This window comes from Silurus meridionalis, chromosome 12 (genome assembly GCF_014805685.1).
Source record: "Silurus meridionalis isolate SWU-2019-XX chromosome 12, ASM1480568v1, whole genome shotgun sequence".
NCBI classification, from domain to species: Eukaryota; Metazoa; Chordata; class Actinopteri; order Siluriformes; family Siluridae; genus Silurus; species Silurus meridionalis.
The window spans coordinates 10235881-10259138 of record NC_060895.1 but is presented as its reverse complement, the minus strand read 5'-3'; the positions used below and the strand labels follow the sequence as shown (position 1 = coordinate 10259138).

The following is a 23258-nucleotide window of genomic DNA, read 5'->3' as shown; positions in this document are numbered from 1 at the left end:
TCCTAGAACTGAACCTTGTGGCATGCCATAATTCACTAGCATTAACCTGGATAGCTCTCCAATTAAGTCTACAAAATGGTTACGATCGGACAGGTAGGATTTAAACCAGCTTAATGCCTGTCCCTGAATGCCAATATAATTTTGTAAGCAATCTAGGAGGAGATCATGATCTATGGTGTTGAATGCAGCACTAAGATCTAGTAAAACAAACAGTGAGATGAAGCCTTGGTCTGAAGCTACAAACAGTTCATTAGTGATTTTAACTAGAGCAGTTTCTGTGCTATGATGGGGCCTAAAACCTGACTGAAACTCTTCAAAGATATTGTTCTCTTGTAAGTGGGAACATAACTGGGCAGCAATAATCTTTTCTAAAAAATTTTCAGTGAAGAAATATATAAAGTCCTCACTACTAAACTGTGTTGGAACACATTTTTCAGATATGTGATTTGTTGTTTATTTAGCTATGTACTGAAAAGGAACCTGGGATTGTTTTTGTTGTTTTCTATGAGTTTCTCAGGTGTTCAGCTCTAGCAGCGTTTAGCGCCTGTCTGTAGCTGAGCATACTGTATTTATATGCAATTCTAAATACCTTCAATTAAGTTTTCCCCATTTTCTCTCCAGATTAAGGACTGTTCTTTTGAGGGCATGTGTATGACTATTATATCAAGGTGTTTGTTCTCTAACCTTTTTTATTGTCTATGTTTTAAGGTCTATGTTGTTAACCATTTCATCAAGATTATTAGCAGTTAGGGGTTTAGTAAAAATTGAGATAAATCAGGCAGGTTATTTATGAATCTGTCCTTAGTGGTCGGAACAATAGTCTTACCAAGTCGATAACGTGAACATGAAACACAGCTAATCTGCTCTACTGCTGTAGTATTGTACAGTATGAGGTAATGGTCTGTGGTGTCATCACTCTGAGGTAAAATATCTATATCAGTGACGTCTGCTCCGTGGGATATTATTAAGTCTAATGTGTGGTTAAAACGATGAGTTGGTCTGGTGATGTTTTGTTTACCCCAAAAGAGTTTAATAAGTCCACAAATGATAATCCTAGGGCATCGTTTACATCATCTACATGAATATTAAAATCTTCTACAAACAGCACTTTATCAAAATTGATCAAGAGGTCTGAAAGAAAACAAGCAAACTCCTGAAGAAAATCAGCGTAGGGCCCTGGGGGTCTGTACACGGTGGCCAAATTTTACAGAATTTACCTGGGATGAGTGAGCGTCCGCCCGGGATGTTTCCAGTGCCACTTTCCGCTCTTGCAGCTGGGCATCTCGCGAATCTGTTTCTCCAAAGCCTCCAACTCCACCGTTTGCAACTCAAACGAGTCCTCACCTGTGCTCAAAGCCAGACACACAGCTGGCATAGTGCTTATAATAGTGAACAGATTTAAGATACAGAGAGATGATAGCAGGCAATGAATATAGTCAACACTAGTGATAGTTGAGTTAACTAACTACAGGCACAAGTCAGGAAGACATAAAACAATTTAGGATTATTAAACGAGGAAAAAACGATAGATAAATAGTAAAGTTTGTTTGAAAACACCGAGAGAAATACAAACATGGAACTTGCGGCAAACAAATCAAACACAGGAAGCTATGTCACCACACAGGAAGTCCACGTCTGATCAGATCAGCATTTAGTGTGGCAGATCTGGTACTTTCAGTACAGATCGAGTAGTGTGAGTGTGAGTACAGCTCGGGTAGTGTGGGTAAAGATGGGGTAGTGTGTGTGTGAGTACAGATCAGGTGGTGTAAGTACAGACTGGTTAGTGTGAGTACAAATCGGGCAGTTTCAGTACAAATATCTTTGTGTGAGTAAAGATCGGGTAGTGTGGCAGATCGGACAGTGTGAGTACAAATCGGGTAGTTTCTGTACAGATCGGGTAGTGTGGGTACAGATCGGGTAGTGTGAGTAAAAATTGGGCAGTTTCAGTACAAATATCTTTGTGTGAGTACAGATCGGGTAGTGTGGCAGATTGGGCAGTGTGAGTACAGATCGAGTAGTGTGAGCAGAGATCAGGTAGTGTGGGTACAGATCGGTAGTGTGAGTGTGAGTACAGCTCGGGTAGTGTAAGTACAGATTGGGTAGTGTGAGTACAAATCGGGTTGTTTCAGTACAGATCGGGTAGTGTGAGTACATATCAGGTAGTGTGGCAGATTGGGTAGTTTTAGTAAAGATCAACTAGTGTGAGCACAAATCAGGTGGTTTCAGTACGTGAGTACGGATCGGGTATTGTCAGTACAGACAGGGTATTGTGAGTACAGATCGGGTAGTGTGAGTGTGAGTACAGATCGTGTAGTGTAAGTACAGGTCGGGTAGTGTGAGTACAAATCGGGTAGTTTTAGTACAGATCGGGTATTGTAAGTACAGATCGGGTATTGTAAGTACAGATCAGGTAGTGTGGCAGATCGGGTATTGTAAGTACAGATCTGGTAGTCTGGCAGATCGGGTACCATGGCAGATCGGGTAGATTCAGTACAGATCGGGTTGTGTGATTACAAATCGGGTAGTGTGAGTACAGATCGGGTAGTGTGAGTACAGATCGGGTTAGTGTGAGTACAGATCGGGAAGTGCGAGTACAGATCGGGTAGTGTGAGTACCGATCGGGTAATGTTAGTACAGATTGGGTAGTGTGAGTACAGATTGGGTAGTGCGATTACAGTGTGAGTACAAATCAGGCTTTGTCGGTACAGATCGGGTAGTGTGTGTACAAATCGTGTAGTTTCGGTACAGATCCGGTAGTGTGAGAACAGACCGGATAGTGTTGCAGATCGGTACTGTGAGTGTGAGTACAGATCTGGTAGTTTAAATAAATTGAGTAGTGTGTAGGCCTGTGTGTGACGGCCTGTGTGTGTTTGTGTATGTGAGTGATGGTGTAGTGTCAATATGCATCGAGTAGTGTCAGTATGCATTAGTTAGTGTCAGAACGGATCGGGGGTGTCAGTTCAGATCAGGCAGTCTCAAGAATCAGTCAAGAGTCAGTAAGGATTGGGCGAGTCAGTACAGATTTTGAAGTGTGAGTTGAGATCAGGTAGTGTGAGTACAGATCGGGTAGTGTTTTTATGGATGGAGAAGTGTCAGTAGAGATCAGGTAGATTGGGTAGTGTCAGTACAGTTTGGGTAGTGTTAGTAAATATTGAGTAGTGTCAGTACAGATATGGTAGTATCAGTAGTATCAGCAAGGATCTACGTATTGTCTACGGATCGGAATTTATAACTACAGACCTGAAAGTGTGAGTACAGATAGGGAAGTTCCAGTACAGATCGGGTAGTGTGAGTACAGATCAGAAGTTCAGTACAGATCGGGTAGTGTCGGTACAAATCGGCTAGTGTGAGTAGAGATCAGGTAGTGTGAGTGTGAGTACAGATCGGGTAGTGTTAGTGTGAGTACAGATTGGGTAGTTTGAGTACACATTGGGTAGTGTAAGTACAAATTGGGTAGTGCTAGTACAACTCAGGTAGTTTAGGTACTGATCGGGTAGCGTGAGATCTGGTAGTTTCAGTACAGATTCGGTTGTGTGAATACAAATCGGCTAGTGTAAGTGCAGATTGTGTGGTGTGAGTACAAATCGGGAAGTGTGGCAGATCATGTAGTGTTGCAGATCGGGTAGTGTGAGTGTGAGTACAGATTATGTAGTTTCAGTACAGAACAAGTAGCGAAGCAGATCAGGTAGCGAAGCAGATCGGGTAGCGACGCAGATCGGGTAGCGACGCAGATTGGGTAGCGACGCAGATCGGTAGCGACGCAGATCGGGTAGCGACGCAGATCGGGTAGTGTGAGTGTGAATACAGATTGGGTAGTGTTAGTACAAACTGGGTAGTTTCGGTACAGATTGGGTAGCATGAATACAAATCGGGTAGTTTCGGTAAAATTGGGTAGTTTTAGTACAGTTTGTGTAGTGTAAGTACAGATCGGGTAGTGTGAGTACAGATCGGGTAGTGTGGGTACAAATCGGGAAGTGTGGCAGATCAGGTAGTGTGGCAGATCGGGTAGTGTGAGTGTGAGTACAGATCGGGTAGTTTCAGTACAGATTAAGTAGCAATGCAGATCGGGTAGAAATGCAGATCGGTCAGCAAAGCAGATCGGGTAGCAAAGCAGATTCGGGATCAGAGAGCGAAGCAGAACGGGTAGTGACGCAGATTGGTTAGCGATGCAGATAGGGTAGTGTGAGTGTGAGTACAGACTGGGTAGTGTGAGTACAGATTGGGTAGACGTTTCTAAACCTAACCCTAGTTCCTTTCCAAAATAAGTCTACAAAATTCCCTGCTGCAAAACAAGCCCAAACCATTAACCCTAACCCTACACCTAATCCCTAAACCTAACCCTACCGCTAAACCTTAATCCTAACCCTTTGCGGCGTTTTTTGAATGAGACAAACCTACATAAAAAGAAAAAGAAATTAAGAATAAGTAGAGGGAGTAAGAGAAGAAAAATTTGAAAGAGAGAGAAAGGAAGAAAAATAAATAGCAAGTTTAACTTCACATTGACTACAACCTAAATGAGAATCATCAAGAAATTCAAATTCAGCTTACTTGCATTGGCTTTGTTGCTAAACAAGAGTCCAGATGCGGTAGACAAAATTAGATTCTTGAAAAGTCCGTTAGAAGAGTGTTCTGCCAGGTTTTCCTAAAGATCAGAGTAGGAAAAGTTCTTGGAGGTAAAGTTTGCTGGAAGATCTGTCTCAAAGGCTTTGAGCCCCGTCTCGAAGAAGGTTCTTGAGCCACAATTGGTGGGGGTTCAGGACATTTAACGGTCCCCTATCCACACCCATCTTTGGTGGAATGGCCAGAGTACAGATTGGGTACTGTGAATGCCTGTGTGTGACGGCCTGTGTGTGTTTGTGTGTGTGAGCAATTGTGTAGTGTCAATGTGGATCGAGTAGTGTCAGTATGCATCAGGTAGTGTCAGACCATTCGGGGTGTCAGTTCAGATTGCCCAGTGTCATGAGTGTCAGTAAGGATTGGGTCGTGTCAATACAGATTAGGTAGTGTAATTTGAGATCAGGTAGTGTGAGTACAGATGGATGTATGGATTAGTATAGATGGTGTAGTGTCAGTACAGATCAGGTAGTGTTAGTAAGTATTAAGAAGTGTCAGTACAGATATGGTAGTATCAGTAGTATCAGTAAGGATCGGTAGTCTCTACAGATTGGGTATTGTAAGTACAGATCTGATAGTGTGAGTACAGATCGGGAAGTTTCAGTACAGATCGGGTAGTGTTAGTACAGATCGAGTAGTGTGAGTACAGTTCATGGAGTGTGAGTGTCAGTACTAATAGGGTAGTGTGAGTTTAGATTGAGTAGTTTCAGTACAGATTGGGTAGTGAGAGTGTCGGTACAGATGAGTAGTGTGAGTTAAGATCGGGCAGTGTGGGTACAGCTTGGGTAGTGTTAGCACGGATTAATTAGTGTCAGTACAGATCGGTACAGATATGGTAGTTTCAGTACAGATTGGAAAGTGTCAGTACAGATTGGGTAGTGTGAGTTTAGATCGAGTAGTTTCAGTACAGATCAGGTAGTTTCATTACAGATCGGGTAGTGTAAGTAAGAGTGCAGATCGGGTAGTGTGAAAACAGATCAGGTAGTATGAGTACATATTGGGTAGTGTGAGTACAGATAGGGTAGTACCAGTCAGTACAAATCGAGTAGATTCAGTACAGATTGGGTAGTGTGAGTACAAATCGGGTAGTTTTAGTACAGATCGGGTAGTGTGGGTACAATTCAGGTAGTTTTAGTACAGATCAGGTAGTGTGTGTACAGATTGGGTAGTGTGGCATTGTCACTTAAATACCTGACAAGGTAGCTGCAGTCTAGACAGAATTACATGGTGTTGAAATATGAAAACGAAGCCATGTTAGTTCATTAAGCCCATTGACTGTTTCCCTAAGTGAAAGTGGTAGCTCAGTGGTTAAGGTGTTGGTTTACTAATCAGCAGGTCCCAATAAGGTTGGAGGTTCAAGCCCCAGCATCACTGAGGTAAAATTTTTATTTTACTTTTGAAATCTAATAGTTTTCCACAGAATTACATGGTGTTGAAGTGTGGAAAAGAAGCCATATTGGTTTATTTGGCCCATTAAATGCTTGCAGAAGTGGGAAGTGGTAGCTCAGTGGTTAACATGTTGGGTTACCTATCAGCAGGTCCCCACAAGGTCGGGTGTTCAAGCTCCGGCATTGCCGAGGTAACATTTTTATTTCCCTTTTAAAATCTAATAGTTTGTCTACCTTCTGACATTAAACTGTACATCTATTTGTTATTTAAAGAGACCTGTTTAAAAGATTGCTTTATTTCTTTGTTTTTTGGACTACTTTTAATATGAGGTACATGGTGTTAAAGTATGGAAAAGAAGCCATGTTGCTTCATTAGGCCCTTTGACTGCTTGTGCAAGGGGGACGTGATAGCTCAGTGGGTAAGGTGTTGGTTTACCGATTAGCAGGTCCCCACAAGGTCGAGGGGTATGATACGGCATCACCAACGTAAAATTTTAATTTCTTTATTGAAATCTAATAGTTTGTCAACTTCTGACATTAAACTGTACATCTATTTGTTAATTAAAGAGACCTGTTTAAAAGACTGCTTTATTTATTTGTCTTTTTTGGAAGACTTTTTTGGCCTACGTTTAATTTGAGTTAAATTCTCAAGTATCAGACAGAATTGTGACACATGGTGTTAAAGTATGGAAAAGAAGCCATGTTGCTGGGTCAGGGTTTCATCATTAACCTTAATACATTAAAACTACTTAGTCAAATGCTTAGTATAAGCATTAAACTACGAAATAATTTATATTAAAATCTATGCCTAAACAATGAATACATAGTGATGTTCTGACATTTATTTTCACCAGGGTTATAAAGAGTGGTTACATATAGATCAGTACAAATCGATAAAACCCGTTATAAATCTTAATAATAATTGTAGTAATGTGGTAAGTATAAACATCTCTGTACAAGAAATGACATCTCTTGTACAAGAAAAAAAACAGCACACAGAATATCCCAAGCTTTTCTCCATCTTTAATACAGATCAGGAAGCTTACACACAGGGGGAGGTGTATTCTGTCTCAGACTGGTCACCTAAAGTAAAAAAAAGCGAAGTTGAATTGTAAACAAATAAATTACAATAACGGAATGTAAACAACACAACCTAAGAAAGTCTTACTTGTTTGGTAGTAATCATAAATTTTGATCACAGCCGGCTTGAGATTGTTGACGGGAAGCAGTTGTTTAATGTGCAGTATATAGTTGATAGGAAAATTATTTTCAAGCTGTTAGAGATACACCAGACATTATATTATAAACATATCCATCATATCTGCTTTAATGTGTGTAATAAAATTAAGCAAACGTTCCCTGGGTGCATATACAAATAACACATTTGTGTAAAATAGGTAAAAATGTACATTTTATACAAATTCAAAAAAATGCTTGCTTTTACCTTTTTTATATACATGAGAAGATGGTCATCTTTCGAATCAATTCGTTCCACCAAATACTGGTTTTTCAGCTAGGAAAAAAACATGGTAATTATTGTGCATTAGTAACCAAAATTTTAAACACATATATAAAGGCAGTGACAAACACACACACACACACACACACACACACACACACACACACACACACACACACACATGTTTTTAGCACTTACCTCACCAGGATCTGCTGTGAACCCTGATAAGAGTTTTATGTCAACTATAATCATGTTAGTGCTGTTTAGTGTACCATTGTATCTGTAAACAAAACAAAACAAATTCAAATGTGTTCAAAATGAGTGTTCAAAATGCACATACTGATCTTATGGTCATGTGTCCACAAACCTTTGTTGATACAGCGTAGCAACAATTATAATGAATGTAAATGCAATTTAAACTGTATAGTGCTTTTAGCAATAGACAATGTTACAAAGCAGCTTTATTGAAATAAAAAGCTTAAGTATGTATTCCATACATTTTAAGCATCAAAAAAGAACAATCAGTGCCACTACAGGGTAAAATTACTTACATTTTTTAATTTTTTTAATTTTGAGTATATAATCCAAAATGTCTACCGTACTTTAGCTCCCATTCAATAAATCCTAACAATTTTTTTTCATAATATTGTAAAAAGTAAATAATCACAAGAGGTGATTAAACTATATCAGAATTTTAGTATCAGCATTTCCTACAGCAACAATTACACTAATATACCTGATCACAGGATGATTTTGAAATCATATAAGCAGAATAAAATCACAAAATACTATTATTTTTTTTTTATTCATTATTTTAATTTTATATGATTTGCAGAATTTCATTTCATGAAAATCTTGTTTGAATTTACGTGAAAATAATTCATTATCACTTTAGGGATTTAGCATGCATTTATTCTTACTTGACAGAGAAATTGATGGCCAAAATATGTCCAAATGATTTTGTGCAGTTTCCGTCAGTTGTAGCTGTGATGCTCAGTGTGCTGGATTCAGAAGGTATAGGAATATTGTAGAACAGTGTTGTCTGCAAGTGGGGATAAAAGGAGTCAAAGCATAAAGCAGGCAATAAACAGAAAATGCATCTGCATTGCTTACAACAGTTACATTTAACATTATAAAGTGCTACAAACATATTTGTACAGAAAACTTGAATGTAGATGGCAATGTTAATAGATTTGTACACTTTTAAGGAATTGAATCATCTCTTAAGCATCTAGTTTTTAAGCATAAATTTAAAAAGTCTGAGTTGGGATTGATAACGTGACAGACAAACATGTATGCCAAATCAGTAAGATGACCTACCTGCACTGATACACAGGTGGAGCCCTTCACATCAATAGTGTATTTGCCAGGTATATGTAGTAGTGATCTTTCTTGAAACAGTAGCTTGTTGTTTTGGTTCACATCAAAGTTGTGACTGTTTTCATCTGCTGACTTTACAGTTACTGTGCTAGAACCATCTGAGCTGAACACCTTAGTGGAGTACAGAGCCAGAGCCTGGAGGGCTACAACTGTATCCTGATTAAAAAAAAATAATAATAAGCAAAAACAATAATATTTTAAAACTATATGAAACCACTCTATTAAAAGTTGGTAATTAAATATAAAAAACTGTTGAATTGAAAATAAAATACAGGAATGAAAATGTGTCGAGTACCTGAGTGGATGAAAAGCCTCCATAAGGATTTTGCTGCTTCACCAGCCAGCTGACTATTTTATTAGCATATCCCAAATCAGCAGCAGTGAGTTCACCTGTAGTGAGAACTGCTAGCAGCACATAGGAACTGATTTCCACTGACAATGAGTCGGAGTCATCTAAAGCTGACTGAGACCAGTGAAGACGACCATCTACCATTAAAGAGACAAATGATAGTTAAGACTGACAATTTGGCTTTATATGCATGTAGCTGTGTCGCAAATTTTTATAATAATCTAAAGCACTTAAAATCATTCACCCTCCTTAGAAAAACAAGACAAAAGTTAGTAAGCATATACTATCCGAGGCCTTGAGAAGTGATTACTACTATAATGCCAATGTGCAAAATCATTCAATACTCAATATGAGTAAATGGAGTATCCCTTACACAAGGAGCCAAAATTATATATATATAGCCACTAACATTTTGCCACATTTTTGTTTAACCTTATTCTGTATTCCTATTGGTGGCTTTAAAACACTTGTTTTAGCAACAGTCACACTCTAGATTAAATGTGCTGCAGGTGAGCAGAGAATAATATATTTTTGAATATGCCATTTAGCACAATTCAAATGTAAATTGTATGGTATTACTAAAAGAATACATTTCTATTGTATTGTAGGAGTTGATTCCATACCTCCAATAATAGCAGCACTATCCAAGTCTTTCAGCAGTTGTTCTCGAACTTCACTTTCTCCAGCCAGACTGAAAGTGTAGGCCAGCAGTGCAGTGGTGTAGGTGTTTGTCAGGTTACCAAGAGAAGAATTTAAGCACCTCAGACCTTTACTCACAACAGCATTCTGTAGCCAAAGCATAAAACATTATACATTCAAAAATGCAAAATGTTTTTTTCCCCATTAAAATTGTTTTATTTTGACTTTTACATAATCATTCAAAAGCAAAAATTGAAACTGTATAATGTTCTTACATCTAATGTATTTCCAAGTTCAAGGAGTGATGCAGTGATATAGGCTGTAATGGTCACATCATCATTTACACCACCCTGGAATAGAATATAATTGAAATTCAGTAAATGTATTCAGTGGATGTGTATGTATGTAGATAATGTGTTATCTGATATGAAAAGCTTTTGAACTATACATACCTTCATTCTGTTATTGAATAAACGTCCCTGTCGTCTAAAACAGCCATCTGGTCTCTGCATCCCAATGAGCCATGTCTTTGCACTTTTAATGATTTCTGGATCAATGTAAACGTAGCGTTGTGCTTTTCCGAAAGTCCTCATAACAAAAGCAGTTAACCTGGTGGAGATTTGTGTCCATAATTAAAACAAATATTCTATTTGTAGAACAATACTACATTTGGGGGGAAACTTTTGCATTTTTAAATATTTTATTAATGCTAGCTGTGTGAAATTCTTACCATGTGTTCTCCTCTCCAGTACCAAATGTGCTATATGCACCACTAAAATGCTTATAGTTTAGCTGCCTCTGGTATCCTGTGTAAATACAAATTATTGATTTGCATCAGCAATAATACATTCATATTGACTAGTGTTGACTTCATAAATGATTAAAGATTTAAGTTTAAAGAACAAAGGATTATCTAACTGACCACTTTTAAGGTAACCAGTAGCCCTCTCACGGATCGCTGTGGTGAGCTGCTCAGTGTTCTCTAGATACTGTAGAATGTAGATATTAGGGGCGAGGAGTGCAATGTTTTGTTCTCCACAGCCATACGGCATCCTTAGTAGACCATCCAGATTTTTTAATGCACGGCCAAGTATGTCACCTACAAAAGAACACAATAATACTTTAGAAAAATACGTTGTGTTGCCTAACAAAAACAAAAAAAACAATGCTGCTTTTCTAAAACTGAAGCTGGCTCTTCAAGTCAACTGTCAACAAAGTCAATTCTGCTAATTCTGTTGATTTATTTATTCTGTAGACATACCATTCCTGGCTAGAAGGTTATTTTTTGCATACATTCTGTGCATTGCAGTCCTATGTTCCAGCATCAGTAAACAGGTCATCCATGTCAGCGCATTAAGAACTCATATATTATGAAATCGATTAATATATAATACATAGCCAAAGCTATTGCAAGAAATCTAATGGAGATACATTTCACAACTGGACAACTGTTTTTACATTTGTTTGTTTGTTTGCTAAATCAAAATGAGAGAGAATTGGATCATTTTAGTTCATTTGTTATTTGTTTTAGCTTGGTTTGGTTTTACACAAGTTTTTGCTGAGGGGTGTGTAAAATTAATACAAACTTGACTATATTTTTTCTCTTATTCGTTTGTTAAAAGTGTGGCAATGAAAAAAATTTCAACTAATTTTGATGCAGAAATTACAAACATCACCTGAAATGTCCATGTACTGACATGTGTGTGTGAATAAGAGGGAGGGCAGTGGATGGGTGCGGTTGCAGAGAGAAGAGATGGAGAAGATGGAGGAGTTCAGGTACCTGGGGTCAACAGTGCAAAGTAATGGAGAGTGTGTTAGAGAACTGAAGAAAAGAGTGCAGGCAGGGTGGAGTGGGTGGAGAAGAGTGGCAGGAGTGATTTGTGATAGAAGAGTATCTGCAAGAGTGAAAGGGAAAGTTTAAAGGACTGTGGTGAGACCTGCGATGTTGTATGGATTTGAGACAGTGGCATTGAGTAAATGACTGGAGGTGGAGCTGGAGGTAGCAGAGCTAAAGATGTTATCTTTGGAAGTGACGACGATGGACAGGATTGGAAATGAGTTTATTTGAGGGACAGCACATTTTGGTTGTTTTGAAGACTAGGTGAGGGAGGCGAGATTGAGATGATTTGGACATGTGCAGAGAAGGGACATGGGGTATATTGTTAGGAGAATGCTGAGGATGGAGCCACCAGGAAGGAGGAAAAGAGTAAGACCTATAAAGTGGTTTATAGATGTGGTGAGGGAAGACATGCAGGTAGTTGGGTTGAAAGAGGTAGATTTAGAGGACGGGGTATGGAGAAGGATGATCTGCTGTGGCGACCCCTAATGGGAGAAGCCGAAAGAAGAAGAAGAACATATACACTACCCATGACCGAATGCACATTGAAATAAATTACAGGTCCCATGATGGAACCCTGGGAAACCCAGACGTAATGTCAGTCATTGTTGAGAAAAAGTGGTCGCCTAATATAAAATGAAATGTTCTATTTTTAAAATAAGAAACAAATCAATTGTAGCCTTGATGATTCTTGGAGATTCTTCTATTATTTTAAATACGTTTCCATTGATCTTGTTAACTTGTTCTTATATCCTACTAGTATTTTCACAGTTGCCAATAATACATATTACCCTTAACAATCATGATGTATTAGAAATATACCTAATGCTATCTCTCTTACCAAGCACTGAAACAGAGGCTCGAGCTGATCCTTCTATTACATCCTCAGGAAGAGTCAACTCCAACTCCTCTGAAACACTGCTCCCTGTAAATGAAGGTAAACACCCCTGTTTAACATGAGCATTGATGCAATGCATGATTGCATTGTAAACAGCTGTTTAGAGGTGCAAGTCAGCTATATACAGTATATGTATGAAAGTCTAACCTTGTGGGCATAATAACCAGCTTTGGCTCTTGGTTTTTTCAGTTCCTTCAGGCTACAAAAGAATAAAGTTGTATTAAATCAGTGAAACAAGTAGCCTAAGAGTAAAATTTCTAATTTGATTATTTCATGTCACCAACCTGTACAATTAGGCTCCGTGTAACCGTGTCTATGCGGCCTCTCTCTGGAACACTCACAATTTCATTGTCACACACAGTCTGGGATTGATCTGCTTCTGCACTCACCGTCACATTCAAGACTCCTGTGGCATATAAACAAACGTCTCAATTCTTCATAATATAATGCAATAGAGATATGAGATGTGTCAGACCTGTGTCTAAAATGAGAAGGGTTTAAGTCTCACCAAGCACAGTGGGAGTCAGAGTCCATATGAAGGTTTTTCTTCCATTTGCACACAAACAGGATAAATTCTCTCCATCAGAAGAAGGTTTCAGAGTGTAGTCTGAGGAAGGAGCCGGAGTCACCTTAACCTGCCAATGAGACACAGGTAATTAATATCATGTGCATCTTAAACATAAGAGCCTTTGTGAAACAAATGTTATTTGGTTTTAAAGTACCATAATGCATTTGGAAAGATAATTAAAGACAGTGGCCTTCAGCTCAAAAACCTCTCCTCGGATAATGGAGTAGGGCAACGAGAGCTCCAGGAAGAATGGCTGAAATACTGTGAGCATAACAGGAGGAGCCAGTCCCAGACCTATAGAGGACACGCAGAAAGTCTCTGTCTCCCAAGTGGTGATTGTGTCAGGAACAGTGACAGGAAGTTCTACTGATCCAGAATCTCTGTGGATAAGAATAATTGACTATAATCATGCTGCATCTTCAGATGGAGGCTTTATTTAGTATATTGCAGTTAAGTTGATTGCAGAGCAGTACAGCACCAGCTAATATGCCGAATCACTAACCCAACTTCATAAAGTTGCCATATCCAGGTTTCAGGAAAGAATTTACGAACTGTCTCAATATACCCATCTTCTGGTGAATATCTTCCTAAGGCCAAAGCAACTGGGTAAGCATTTGATCTGTAATGAACTGCAAACCAGCAAAAGCATAAACAATTAACAAAACTCATTAGCTGTTTTTTTATTGAAGAAATATGAACATACAGTACATTAAAGCTTATTATATGTACCTTATCAGTAGCCATTTGTACTACAGTTTCCTTACAGTTTGAAATCTTTCACCCAATACAAACATATCCACATGCTTATCTAGCATATATCATTAACTCCATAAGAAACACTATATATAACTTTTATATATAACATAATATATATAGAACTTAATCATAGCAAATGCAATAGTTAGGTTACAAGTTCCTTATAAGAACACAACAATGACGTTTAATAATTTAATTGAACAATAATATATGAAAAAGTTGTTTTACCATAAATACCACGATGAAACTGCATGCCTTTGTACATCAAACAGTTAGGTTGTCTAACAGGCAAATTTGTTGCCATCTTCAACCCCACTCCCTGTCAATTGATAATACATCATAAATAGATAACTCAAAAGCATTTTTTTAATATACATAAAATAATAATAATAATGTGGCAAAAATGTATTTGTTTCGCTAATGTAATATTCAAAGGTAGTAGTCTGGGTCACTCTGTCACATATCACACATAGGATATATTCTAAAGTTAGAATGCTTTCAAATATACACCAACCAGGCATAACATTATGATAGGTGGGTGAATAACACTGATTATCTCTTCATCATGGCACCTGTTAGTGGGTGTGATTCTTCTTGACTTGACTTGACCTGGATATAGCTAGAAAACATTTTTTCTTCAAAGTTGATGTAAAAAAAAAAGTTGATGTTTGTAAAAATAGGCAGGCATAAGGATTTGAGCAAGTCTAGCCAAATTGTGATGGCTGGAGGACTGGGTCAGAGCATCTCCAAAACTGCAACTCTTGTGGAATGTTCCCGGTCATTATCTATCACAAGTGGTCCAAGGAAGCAGCAGTGGTGAACTGGTGACAGAGTCATTGGCAGGGAAGACTCATTGATACATGTGGGAAGTGAAGGCTGTCCCGTGTGGTCCAATCCAACAGATGAGCTACTGTAGCTCAAATTTTTGAAGAAATTTTAACGCTGTTAATGCTGGTCAGATCAGTACACAATATTAGGCAGGTGGTCATAATGTTATGCCTGACTGGTAGCCATTAAGTTATGCCTCGTCAGTGTGTATACAAAGTAAGTTTTTTTTACCTTCAATGCGTCGTAAACATGGTCATTTAGTATATCCCGCCGTGGTCTAACATGCAAGCACTCCTGATCATCTACAACTTCATAGGGATAATCTGTTGTGGATGTTACTGGCAACATTTTAAATATCTAAAGATCATTTGATAAAAAAAATTATTAAAAAAAAAAAAAATATATATATATATATATATATATATATATATATATATATATATATATATATATATATATATATATATATATATATATATATATATATAAATATAGATATAGTAAACTTGAGAAATAAGATATAAAATAGTCTGTTTTATTCACACATTGAATATCATACTCATCACTGCAGTGGTAATTATTTAAGTACAGCCTATCACAACTGATCCCTTTGCATTTCTTAGCATGTCCCCAAACACTTGAAACCATTGTTAATATATTTGTTAATAATAATCACTACAAAATCAAGTTTAGTTAATTGTAATTTCACCTTATCAATGTTTAGGCGGTCTCCAGACTCCAAGATGAACACACTCTGATCAACAGCACTGAGGCCACACAGTGAACCAGGATGAGCAGTAAGTTCAAGAGTGTTTTTTTCACCAGGAACTGCTTTAGTAGGAGAGAACTGTAGCGAAACCTGAATTTCATGATAAAAACAAAGTTTAGCAGTTTCATTGCAAATACAAGGATCAGGGGCACAATCAGACTTATTGATTGAATGTAAAAATATAATTATCATACCGCTACATTACCTTATGTTTAAAGCATTTTTCTATATCAAAATTCTTGTTAGCAGCGATGACGTTCTCACTGGGCAGGACAGAGTACACCACAACCTGCACTGCTGGAGAAAACTCAGCAGCAACTGATAGTTTGAATGAAAATTCCCCCTTTCTGTCATCTGTAGAGCTTTCCACTTCAACTTTTTCATGCCCAAGGTGGACTATGGTTCCTCTGGATAAGACCTGGACCAGAGAGACAAAATATATAATTATCCAGTGTATTATATTTAAAGAAATGTTCTGAAATGTATGCAATGTAACTGGCAGATGAAGCCCATCAATTACCAAACTGTTTCGTTGCGAATACTTACAGTGTATATTAGATCCATACTGAAACTCTCAGCAGTTTCCCCAACAATATAGTAGTTAATGGTTATAGGAATTTCAGCACCACACTTAAAAGGTTCCTCAGAACTCTTTATTGTCAGTTCACTATACACTGGACTGTACGGTGTGGCTGGTTCAAGAAGATGTATACTTTTTTCAGCTTTTGCAAAAAATTTTCTTTTGTATTCGAGGTATGTTTCCGTGCTATAAACACTTGCCTAGATAAAAGTGACAAAAACAATAATGACAATTAACTTTTTTTTTTTTACTGTAGGACAGTGCGCTGCAAATGGATTGTGTCATTTCTTTTAGTTTCTTATGTAATACCATACCCTCAATGTTATCTCTGTTGTAGGATGTTCAGGTGAAGCAACTGAGAAGTTTGCTAATCCATTACTATCTGTAGTAAGATTGAGAAGTAACGTTTGAGACCACATGTTCCCCTCTGAAAGATATACCTGCTTGTTGGGAATTGCTGTTCCACTAAAGGTAGTAACTTTAATCTGTTCATCGGTGGAAAAAAGATTTTTATGTCACTTTATACTGTTAAGTATTGCCTACTGTCAGTAGGCTAGCAAAATCATCAACAACAACAACAAACAAACAAAACACCTACTCTTCCTTCTATAACTTTTCCTCGTTCAAAGTTATTTGGTGCCTCAAGGATTTCTACTTTACCGATTTGGAAAGAGAGTTTGATCTTATGAGATTTCACCAGTGACAAATCTAAAAAAAAAAAAAAAATAAAAATTACAGTATTTTGTTATAAAAAATGTAAATGGAAACTGTGTTAAAGTGTAGTCATAATTCAAAAGTGTAACAGTAGCCAGTCTGTTTATAGTGCTGGCTTTTTTCCTGTCTTTGTTTTAAGGGATATGTTATTAACTTACCAGTTCCTTCCTCTGTGAGTGTAATAGTAACATCGAGATTATCCAAAAATTCATTTTCAAAAACAGTATTTATGAAGTTTGACACATTAATTGTAAGAAATGCACAGCCGTTCTGACCCATCTGTGGGAACACACAGAAACAAATGGTGAGTTTTTTCACCTGAGAAAAACAGATTGGTGGTGGTTGTAGAATGTTATATGCGTACCTCCACAGTTTCACTCAGGCAGGGTGAAATCTTGGGTGCGTCATAATAATGGTGCCTAAAATTCCGGCAGACCTGCACCACCGCTTGTCCAGGTACTGGTTGTCCATAAGTATACCTTCATATTATAATATGTATGATATACAGCATAAGTGGTAAATATATTATACTAAATGTTCTATATAATAAATAGTCAGTTGTGTCATAGTTAATTTAATCAATTAAATGTATTTAATAGAACTTTTTTTTTTTTAACACAGTTTTGAATCACTTGAAACTTACTTTCCACAAACTTCTAGCTTCAGTTCCTCATTCCCGACACTGTGTTCTTCTGGTGCATTCACTATAACCTCAAACTTGGGTAAAACTACAGGTTAAAAGAGTTTATAATTAAATACAGTGAGTTACAGTAAGTAGTTACATCTGCAAAAACTCAGGTGTTAATAGAAATGTTGCTTACCATGCTTTTCTACTTTAAAGCCATGCCTAATCATTTTATTTCCGGTGTCAGCAATTATCTGATAATGTCCCTGTGGCGCCTCGGCATTTAGCTCATGTGCAAGTTGCAGTATCAAACCTGATGATACATTCGTCCACTGACCAATCCTATTCTGATAATTATCCTGTTTGGTTTCATAAAAGATATCCTCAGTTAGTTCAGCTTATTGAGGACATTGTGCAATATTTTCACATAGAAGAATACAAATGAATAATCTTGTCCTCAAATATGTAATAATGTGTATGTTTCCACCTTACCTGAAGACTCACTGTGCTGTACTGTGGAGTATAAGAAAAACATTATAAAATAATCAAACGACAAAACACTGATTCAATATGTTCAATATGTTATATGCAAAAAAAGCTGTGCTGGGCTCTGGTGTGTAGTAAAATAGTAAGTCTTTATATATTGCTATAAAACTTTCCTCTTACATTTTGCTTGAGTGGTATAAAATTTGAATCCATAGAGACAATTCTGAAATTCACTGTGGAAAAACAGGAGTAATGTAATGTATTCTTGTTGCATGTTTTGAGTAATAATTATGGTTTCATATAGTAAAAAAAACATAGTGGAGCATACTACTAGAATGACTCACCAGTTTGGCCTGGATTGTAGATTGGTCTATCAGTTTGGATAAAATACAATGTGTCATATGTTTTAAACATCACTTTCCTTTTCTCTGTCATCTTAAAATCTTCACCTTTCACTTCTACTTTGATCTCTTGTACTGAATCACCTGCAACCTGTGGAGCCTGTAGAGATGCATTCAATGTTAAACCACAACAAAACAAACACACACACACACACACACACACACACACACACACACACACACACAAATATATAGTGCATTCAGAAAGTATTCAGACACCCTTCACTTTTTACATTTTGTTATGTTGCAAAACTTAATACTCAGTACTTAGTTGATAACCTTTGGCAACAATTATGGCTTTGACTCTTTTGAAGTATGCAACAAGCTTTGCACACATCTCAAATACTCTCAAGCTGGGACAGGTTGGATGGGGACCATCGGTGGACAACCACTTTCAGGTCTCTCCATAAATGTTCAGTAGGGTTCAAGTCAGGTCTTTAGCTGTGCCACTCTAAGACATTCACAGAGTTGTGCCTGAGCCACTTCTATGTTGTCTCGTCTGTGTGCTTGTTGTCATGTAGGAAGGTGAATCCTCTTGCAGATTGAGGTCCTAAGTGCTGTGGAACGGGTTCTTATTAAAGATATCTCCGTATCTTTGCCCTGACCAGTCTGTGTTGCAGAAAAACACACCCACATCATGATGCTGCCACCATCATTTTGGGAAGTGATGAGCAGTGCCTGATTTCTCCCAGACATAACATTTAGATTGTTTGGTTTTAGTTTAATCAGACCAAAGAATCTTGTTTTACACAGTCTGAAATTTTCTTTTTCCAAATTTCCATAAATATGGAAAGTGTGCTTCCATGGGTTCTGCACTTAGGAGAGGCTTCAGCATAACCACTCTGCCATTAAATCCAGATGTAGTCGAAGTAGTAATGGTTGTTCTTCTGGAACATTGCTCATCTCCACACAGGATCTTCAGAGCTCAGACAGAGAGACCATTGGGCTCTTGGTCACCTCTTCTACCCTTCTTCCTCGATTGCTGTTTGATGATCAGCTCTTGGAAGAGTCTTGGATTAGCCACAATTCTTCCATTTAGGAATATGTCATATAATCACTGTACTATTGGGGATCCTTGCAGCAATCCAGTTCCTTTTTGACATTGTAGCTTGGTTTTTGCTCCGATATCTGATATCAGTTGTGAGGCCTTCAGTATAGAGGTGTGTGCCTTTGCAAATCAAGTCCAATCAATAAACTTTTCCACAGGTAAACTCTAAGAGAAAAATTGGGACGCATCTGAGTTAAATTTCAAATGTTGTGGCCAAGGGTCTGAATACGTATTGTGAAGACGGGCCTCTGCCTCACATACAAAGAAGTGCAGGCACTCCAAACGCACCCGCCAGCAGGGTGTGAAAGGACAGTGCTGAGGTGGTGTGGCCCTGACAGAGAGCCCAGAGCGTATGTGCAGGGAAGCGGTGTGGCAAGAAACGGAGAATGACTGTTCCCCACTGTCTTTGAGTAGGGCAGTGCCTATGAAAGGATGGCGTAGAGACAGTGAGACAGATAACCATTGGATCTTGATTAATGCTGGCTCTCTCGCACACTCTAGGGCGAGACAACAGCAGCAATGAGGACTCCTGCCAGACCGTCGTATTGCCTTAACCATGAGAGATGCTCCAAGGTCCCTACTGCAGTTTTCCCTGACTCTTTGGTACAGACAGAATTTTTAAAATGTTTTAATTTGTTTTCACAAATTAAGGGGGACTGAGTGTGTGTTAGAACAATTTTAGTTACAGCCTCCACCATAAAATTGCAAAAAAGTGACACTTTCTAAACACTTTTCACACACACACACACACACACACACACACACACACACACACACACACACATATATATATATATATATATATATATATATATATATATATATATATATATATATATATATATATATATATATACTGTACATATACATACATACACTTGCTCTATCATAGGCTTTAGAACTGGAACAGTAATAAAGGGATTCCAGAAAAATCACATTGGACTAAATCTAAAATTAAACAATTCAAAAAGCTCATATGGGTTTGATTGTCAGTTGTCAACAAACTATAATAATAAAATGTAGATATGGGATTGCTGACCTCAAAATGAGAGCACTGATGAATATCCTTTTCCACTGTCGTTTGTAAAAGTGTTCTGTTCTTGTTGCCATCAACCAGATAGATGTTCATTTGCAGAGTCTCATTAGGATTCAGAAAACTCACACATAACTTTGCATTAGAGCCAGACTCTATTACTGCAGGGAATGTCACCATAAAATATCTAAAGATAAAAAGAAAAAAAGAAGAAAAAAAAGAGCAAGGTTTTATAAGTTAACCGCTCTTAATGTTTGCATAAACTCTTAGCAAAGTTAACAAATCTCAGCTCAACAATCAATACTATTGCAAAAAAGTATACTGACCTAAGTACCTGTCAGCAGTTTGCAATCAGATTTATTAGTTAGTAAGATTTGTGTTTAAATATTTGCTTATATATAATAGCATGAAGCCAAACTAACTGCTATTTAAGGGAGAAGATAACATCACATGGCATCAATATCTAAAAAATGTAAAAATCCTTTTGCCACTTCACTTTGCACATAAGCTTGAAACAAGATTTTTTCAATGTTCCTAAAATAAAATAAAGGGCATTTACAGTTAACACTAAGAAACTGACAGTAATATTGTAGATTTGTAGCACTTTAACAAATTTTTTAGTTTGGTTATTTATTGTTTCAACTGCTTGGGCTTAATTGCAGACCTGCACTACAGCGTATAAGGCCAAAGTTCTCAGTCAACTGCTAATAGGATGCAAAAGATTTTGAATGTTATTGCTCTTCTTACATTCACAACTCCAAGGGTACTGATGGTATTTAAGAATATATTTAGTGTGTGTGTTGTTTCTCCTATAATGATAATCCCTGAATATTTAGATAGACATTTATTGCTTTTATATTCCACAAAATGTGTTATATTAATGGGCAAAATTCACAGTTATAATAATCTACATAAGTTCAATCTGCATGATTTTAATAGCCATTTATAAAGTTTTAGTTAATATTATGTGTTTAACAGTCATTTTAGATATTTTAGTACAATCTACAACTACACACTCCCTGGTTGCAGTGGTTGTCAAAAAATTCATAGAAACATTGTATATTTATGTAAAAGTATATATTACTACATATATTTTACACAGGGGTTTTACAATCTTTTTAGTTTATAACAACAATAATATAAAGTTGTATGATACTTACGGCCCATTGGTTTGTCCATAGACAGAGAAAAAGAGGAAGCAGGCTACCAGCAGCCTTATCCGTATGTGGACCCGATTGACCACCATGATGAAGTCTATCACCAGTGCAAAAGCTGTAAAGTTCAAATGCCTTTTTAAAGACAGTCAGTCCATCTATGCTCATGCTCATTCTTGCTCATGCATTAATGATTAACAACTTTGAGCAATCTAACTGCATTGTACATTTCTGACATAAGTGAAAATGTATTAAACAGGTAGCAGGCTTAACTAACTGTTGTGATATGTGCCATGTCACATATCACAACCTTCATCCATAGCAACATATAAGCTTTGTGTTTATTATATTAATAAATAGTCATATTTATATACATGCCTCATGTCTGGAATATTTTGTACATCTCTAAAAATTCATAAGTAAATACTGTAAGAAAATATGTACCTATTTACTTAAATCAAATTCAAATTGCACAGTGTGACATGATATGTCAGCAGTATGACACAGATTTTTTGGGTTCAGAATTAACTATAACTATAATTTGTGACACTGTTTACTTAAAGTAAACCTACGGTCACTAACCCATTTCACTAGGCTCCAAGTAAACATTTTACCCACACAGTAACAGCCTTGAACTTTAGATAATTTACTTTAACAGAAACTGAAAAGTAATGTTTCTCGAAATAGAGCTTGAAATATAAAGTACCAAAATACTCAAAACAGATTCAAATTTGTGAAATTGGCAAAGTTTGCAAATACTGTATGCTGTGTTTATTAATAGGTTTGGTTGTAATGCAGATGATCTCTTAAAACATAAAATGATTATTGTGTCACTGAACTCAATTTTCCAGCATTACAATGAACTACAAACTCCACCACATCAGCTGCAAACCTCAGTGGGCAAAACTGTATGAATTAAGGTAATATAGTATTTTGTACCACTTACTATGCTGCAGACTACAGAGAATTAGACATGGCTAGATATTTGTATCTGAAAGGTTTTCATTTAAATCAGTTACATCACACACTATAAAATATCAATGGACTCTGACCAAACTGATTGAGCCAGCCCATATAAACTCTAATTAATAGAATATTCTGAGCTAAATCACATTAAACCTTTGGTTATGTGACTTCAAATCACACTGAGGCTACTGTGCTTAAACATTTTTAATTGAAACAATTAAATACTTTAAGTCATTTAAAAAAATTTCATGTCTTGGTCACCAAAAACTAAATTATCTTTATTTATCAAGTCATTGTTATGTTAGATTAGCAAATGCCTTTCCTATTTATTTATCAGTGGTCTGTTTTAAACATGTCTAACATACCACAACTCTAATCAGCATGTTACGCACAGCACATTGATTACTAACTGCTGAACACTTTAAAGATAAATCAGTGACAAAGGTATATCATTAAAAGCAACAGAAAAAGACATATGTTAGAAGTAAAATGGGAAAACTTACAGAACTGATGAAATAGACCTGTGTTTGCCAGTATAGAGCACAGATGCTTGCTTTTGAGAGAGAGATCCTTCCTTGAGGCTTGAAAACAACTCTCTTCCCTAAGAGCCTCCACCTCCAGGTCTAAATCTCATATCCCACTTATACCCCATGTATCTCTTTGTAGTTTATAATGCCTAAGGAATCAAATGGGACAAACACAATGATTTTTATATCAGGTTAGACCCCCAGGTTATATGCTAATTTGGCTTTAGGGAATTAGATAG

General features: G+C 37.1%; 1 protein-coding gene across 1 annotated transcript; it reads right to left on the bottom strand.

Moving 5' to 3' along the window:
* Nucleotides 1-6829: 6829 nt before the first annotated feature.
* On the bottom strand, nt 6830-23191 carry LOC124394403 (alpha-2-macroglobulin-like). Its single transcript, XM_046862579.1, has 35 exons — nt 22996-23191; nt 21533-21644; nt 20379-20559; nt 18235-18391; nt 18071-18123; nt 17897-17917; nt 17601-17763; nt 17423-17507; nt 17144-17258; nt 16938-17058; nt 16664-16773; nt 16380-16550; nt 16032-16265; nt 15691-15903; nt 15426-15575; nt 14948-15073; nt 14117-14207; nt 13635-13761; nt 13287-13512; nt 13073-13199; nt 12849-12970; nt 12712-12763; nt 12508-12591; nt 10752-10928; nt 10560-10635; nt 10282-10438; nt 10105-10179; nt 9814-9976; nt 9137-9327; nt 8782-8997; nt 8382-8503; nt 7660-7741; nt 7447-7515; nt 7171-7276; nt 6830-7085 (listed from the first exon to the last, which is right to left on the bottom strand). The coding sequence occupies exons 2-35, from the start codon at nt 21616-21618 to the stop codon at nt 7045-7047; spliced, it is 4290 nt and encodes a 1429-aa protein (XP_046718535.1). The 5' UTR covers nt 21619-21644; nt 22996-23191; the 3' UTR covers nt 6830-7044.
* Between the last annotated feature and the right edge of the window lie 67 nt (nt 23192-23258).

Coding starts and splice junctions, on each gene's coding strand:
- LOC124394403 (XM_046862579.1), bottom strand. CDS start 21,618: ATGGTGGTCAATCGGGTCCACATACGGATAAGGCTGCTGGTAGCCTGC. Junction 17,918..18,070: donor TTATACCACTCAAGCAAAAT/GTAAGAGGAAAG, acceptor TATACTCCACAG/TACAGCACAGTGAGTCTTCA. Junction 8,998..9,136: donor GAGGCTTTTCATCCACTCAG/GTACTCGACACA, acceptor TTTTTTAATCAG/GATACAGTTGTAGCCCTCCA.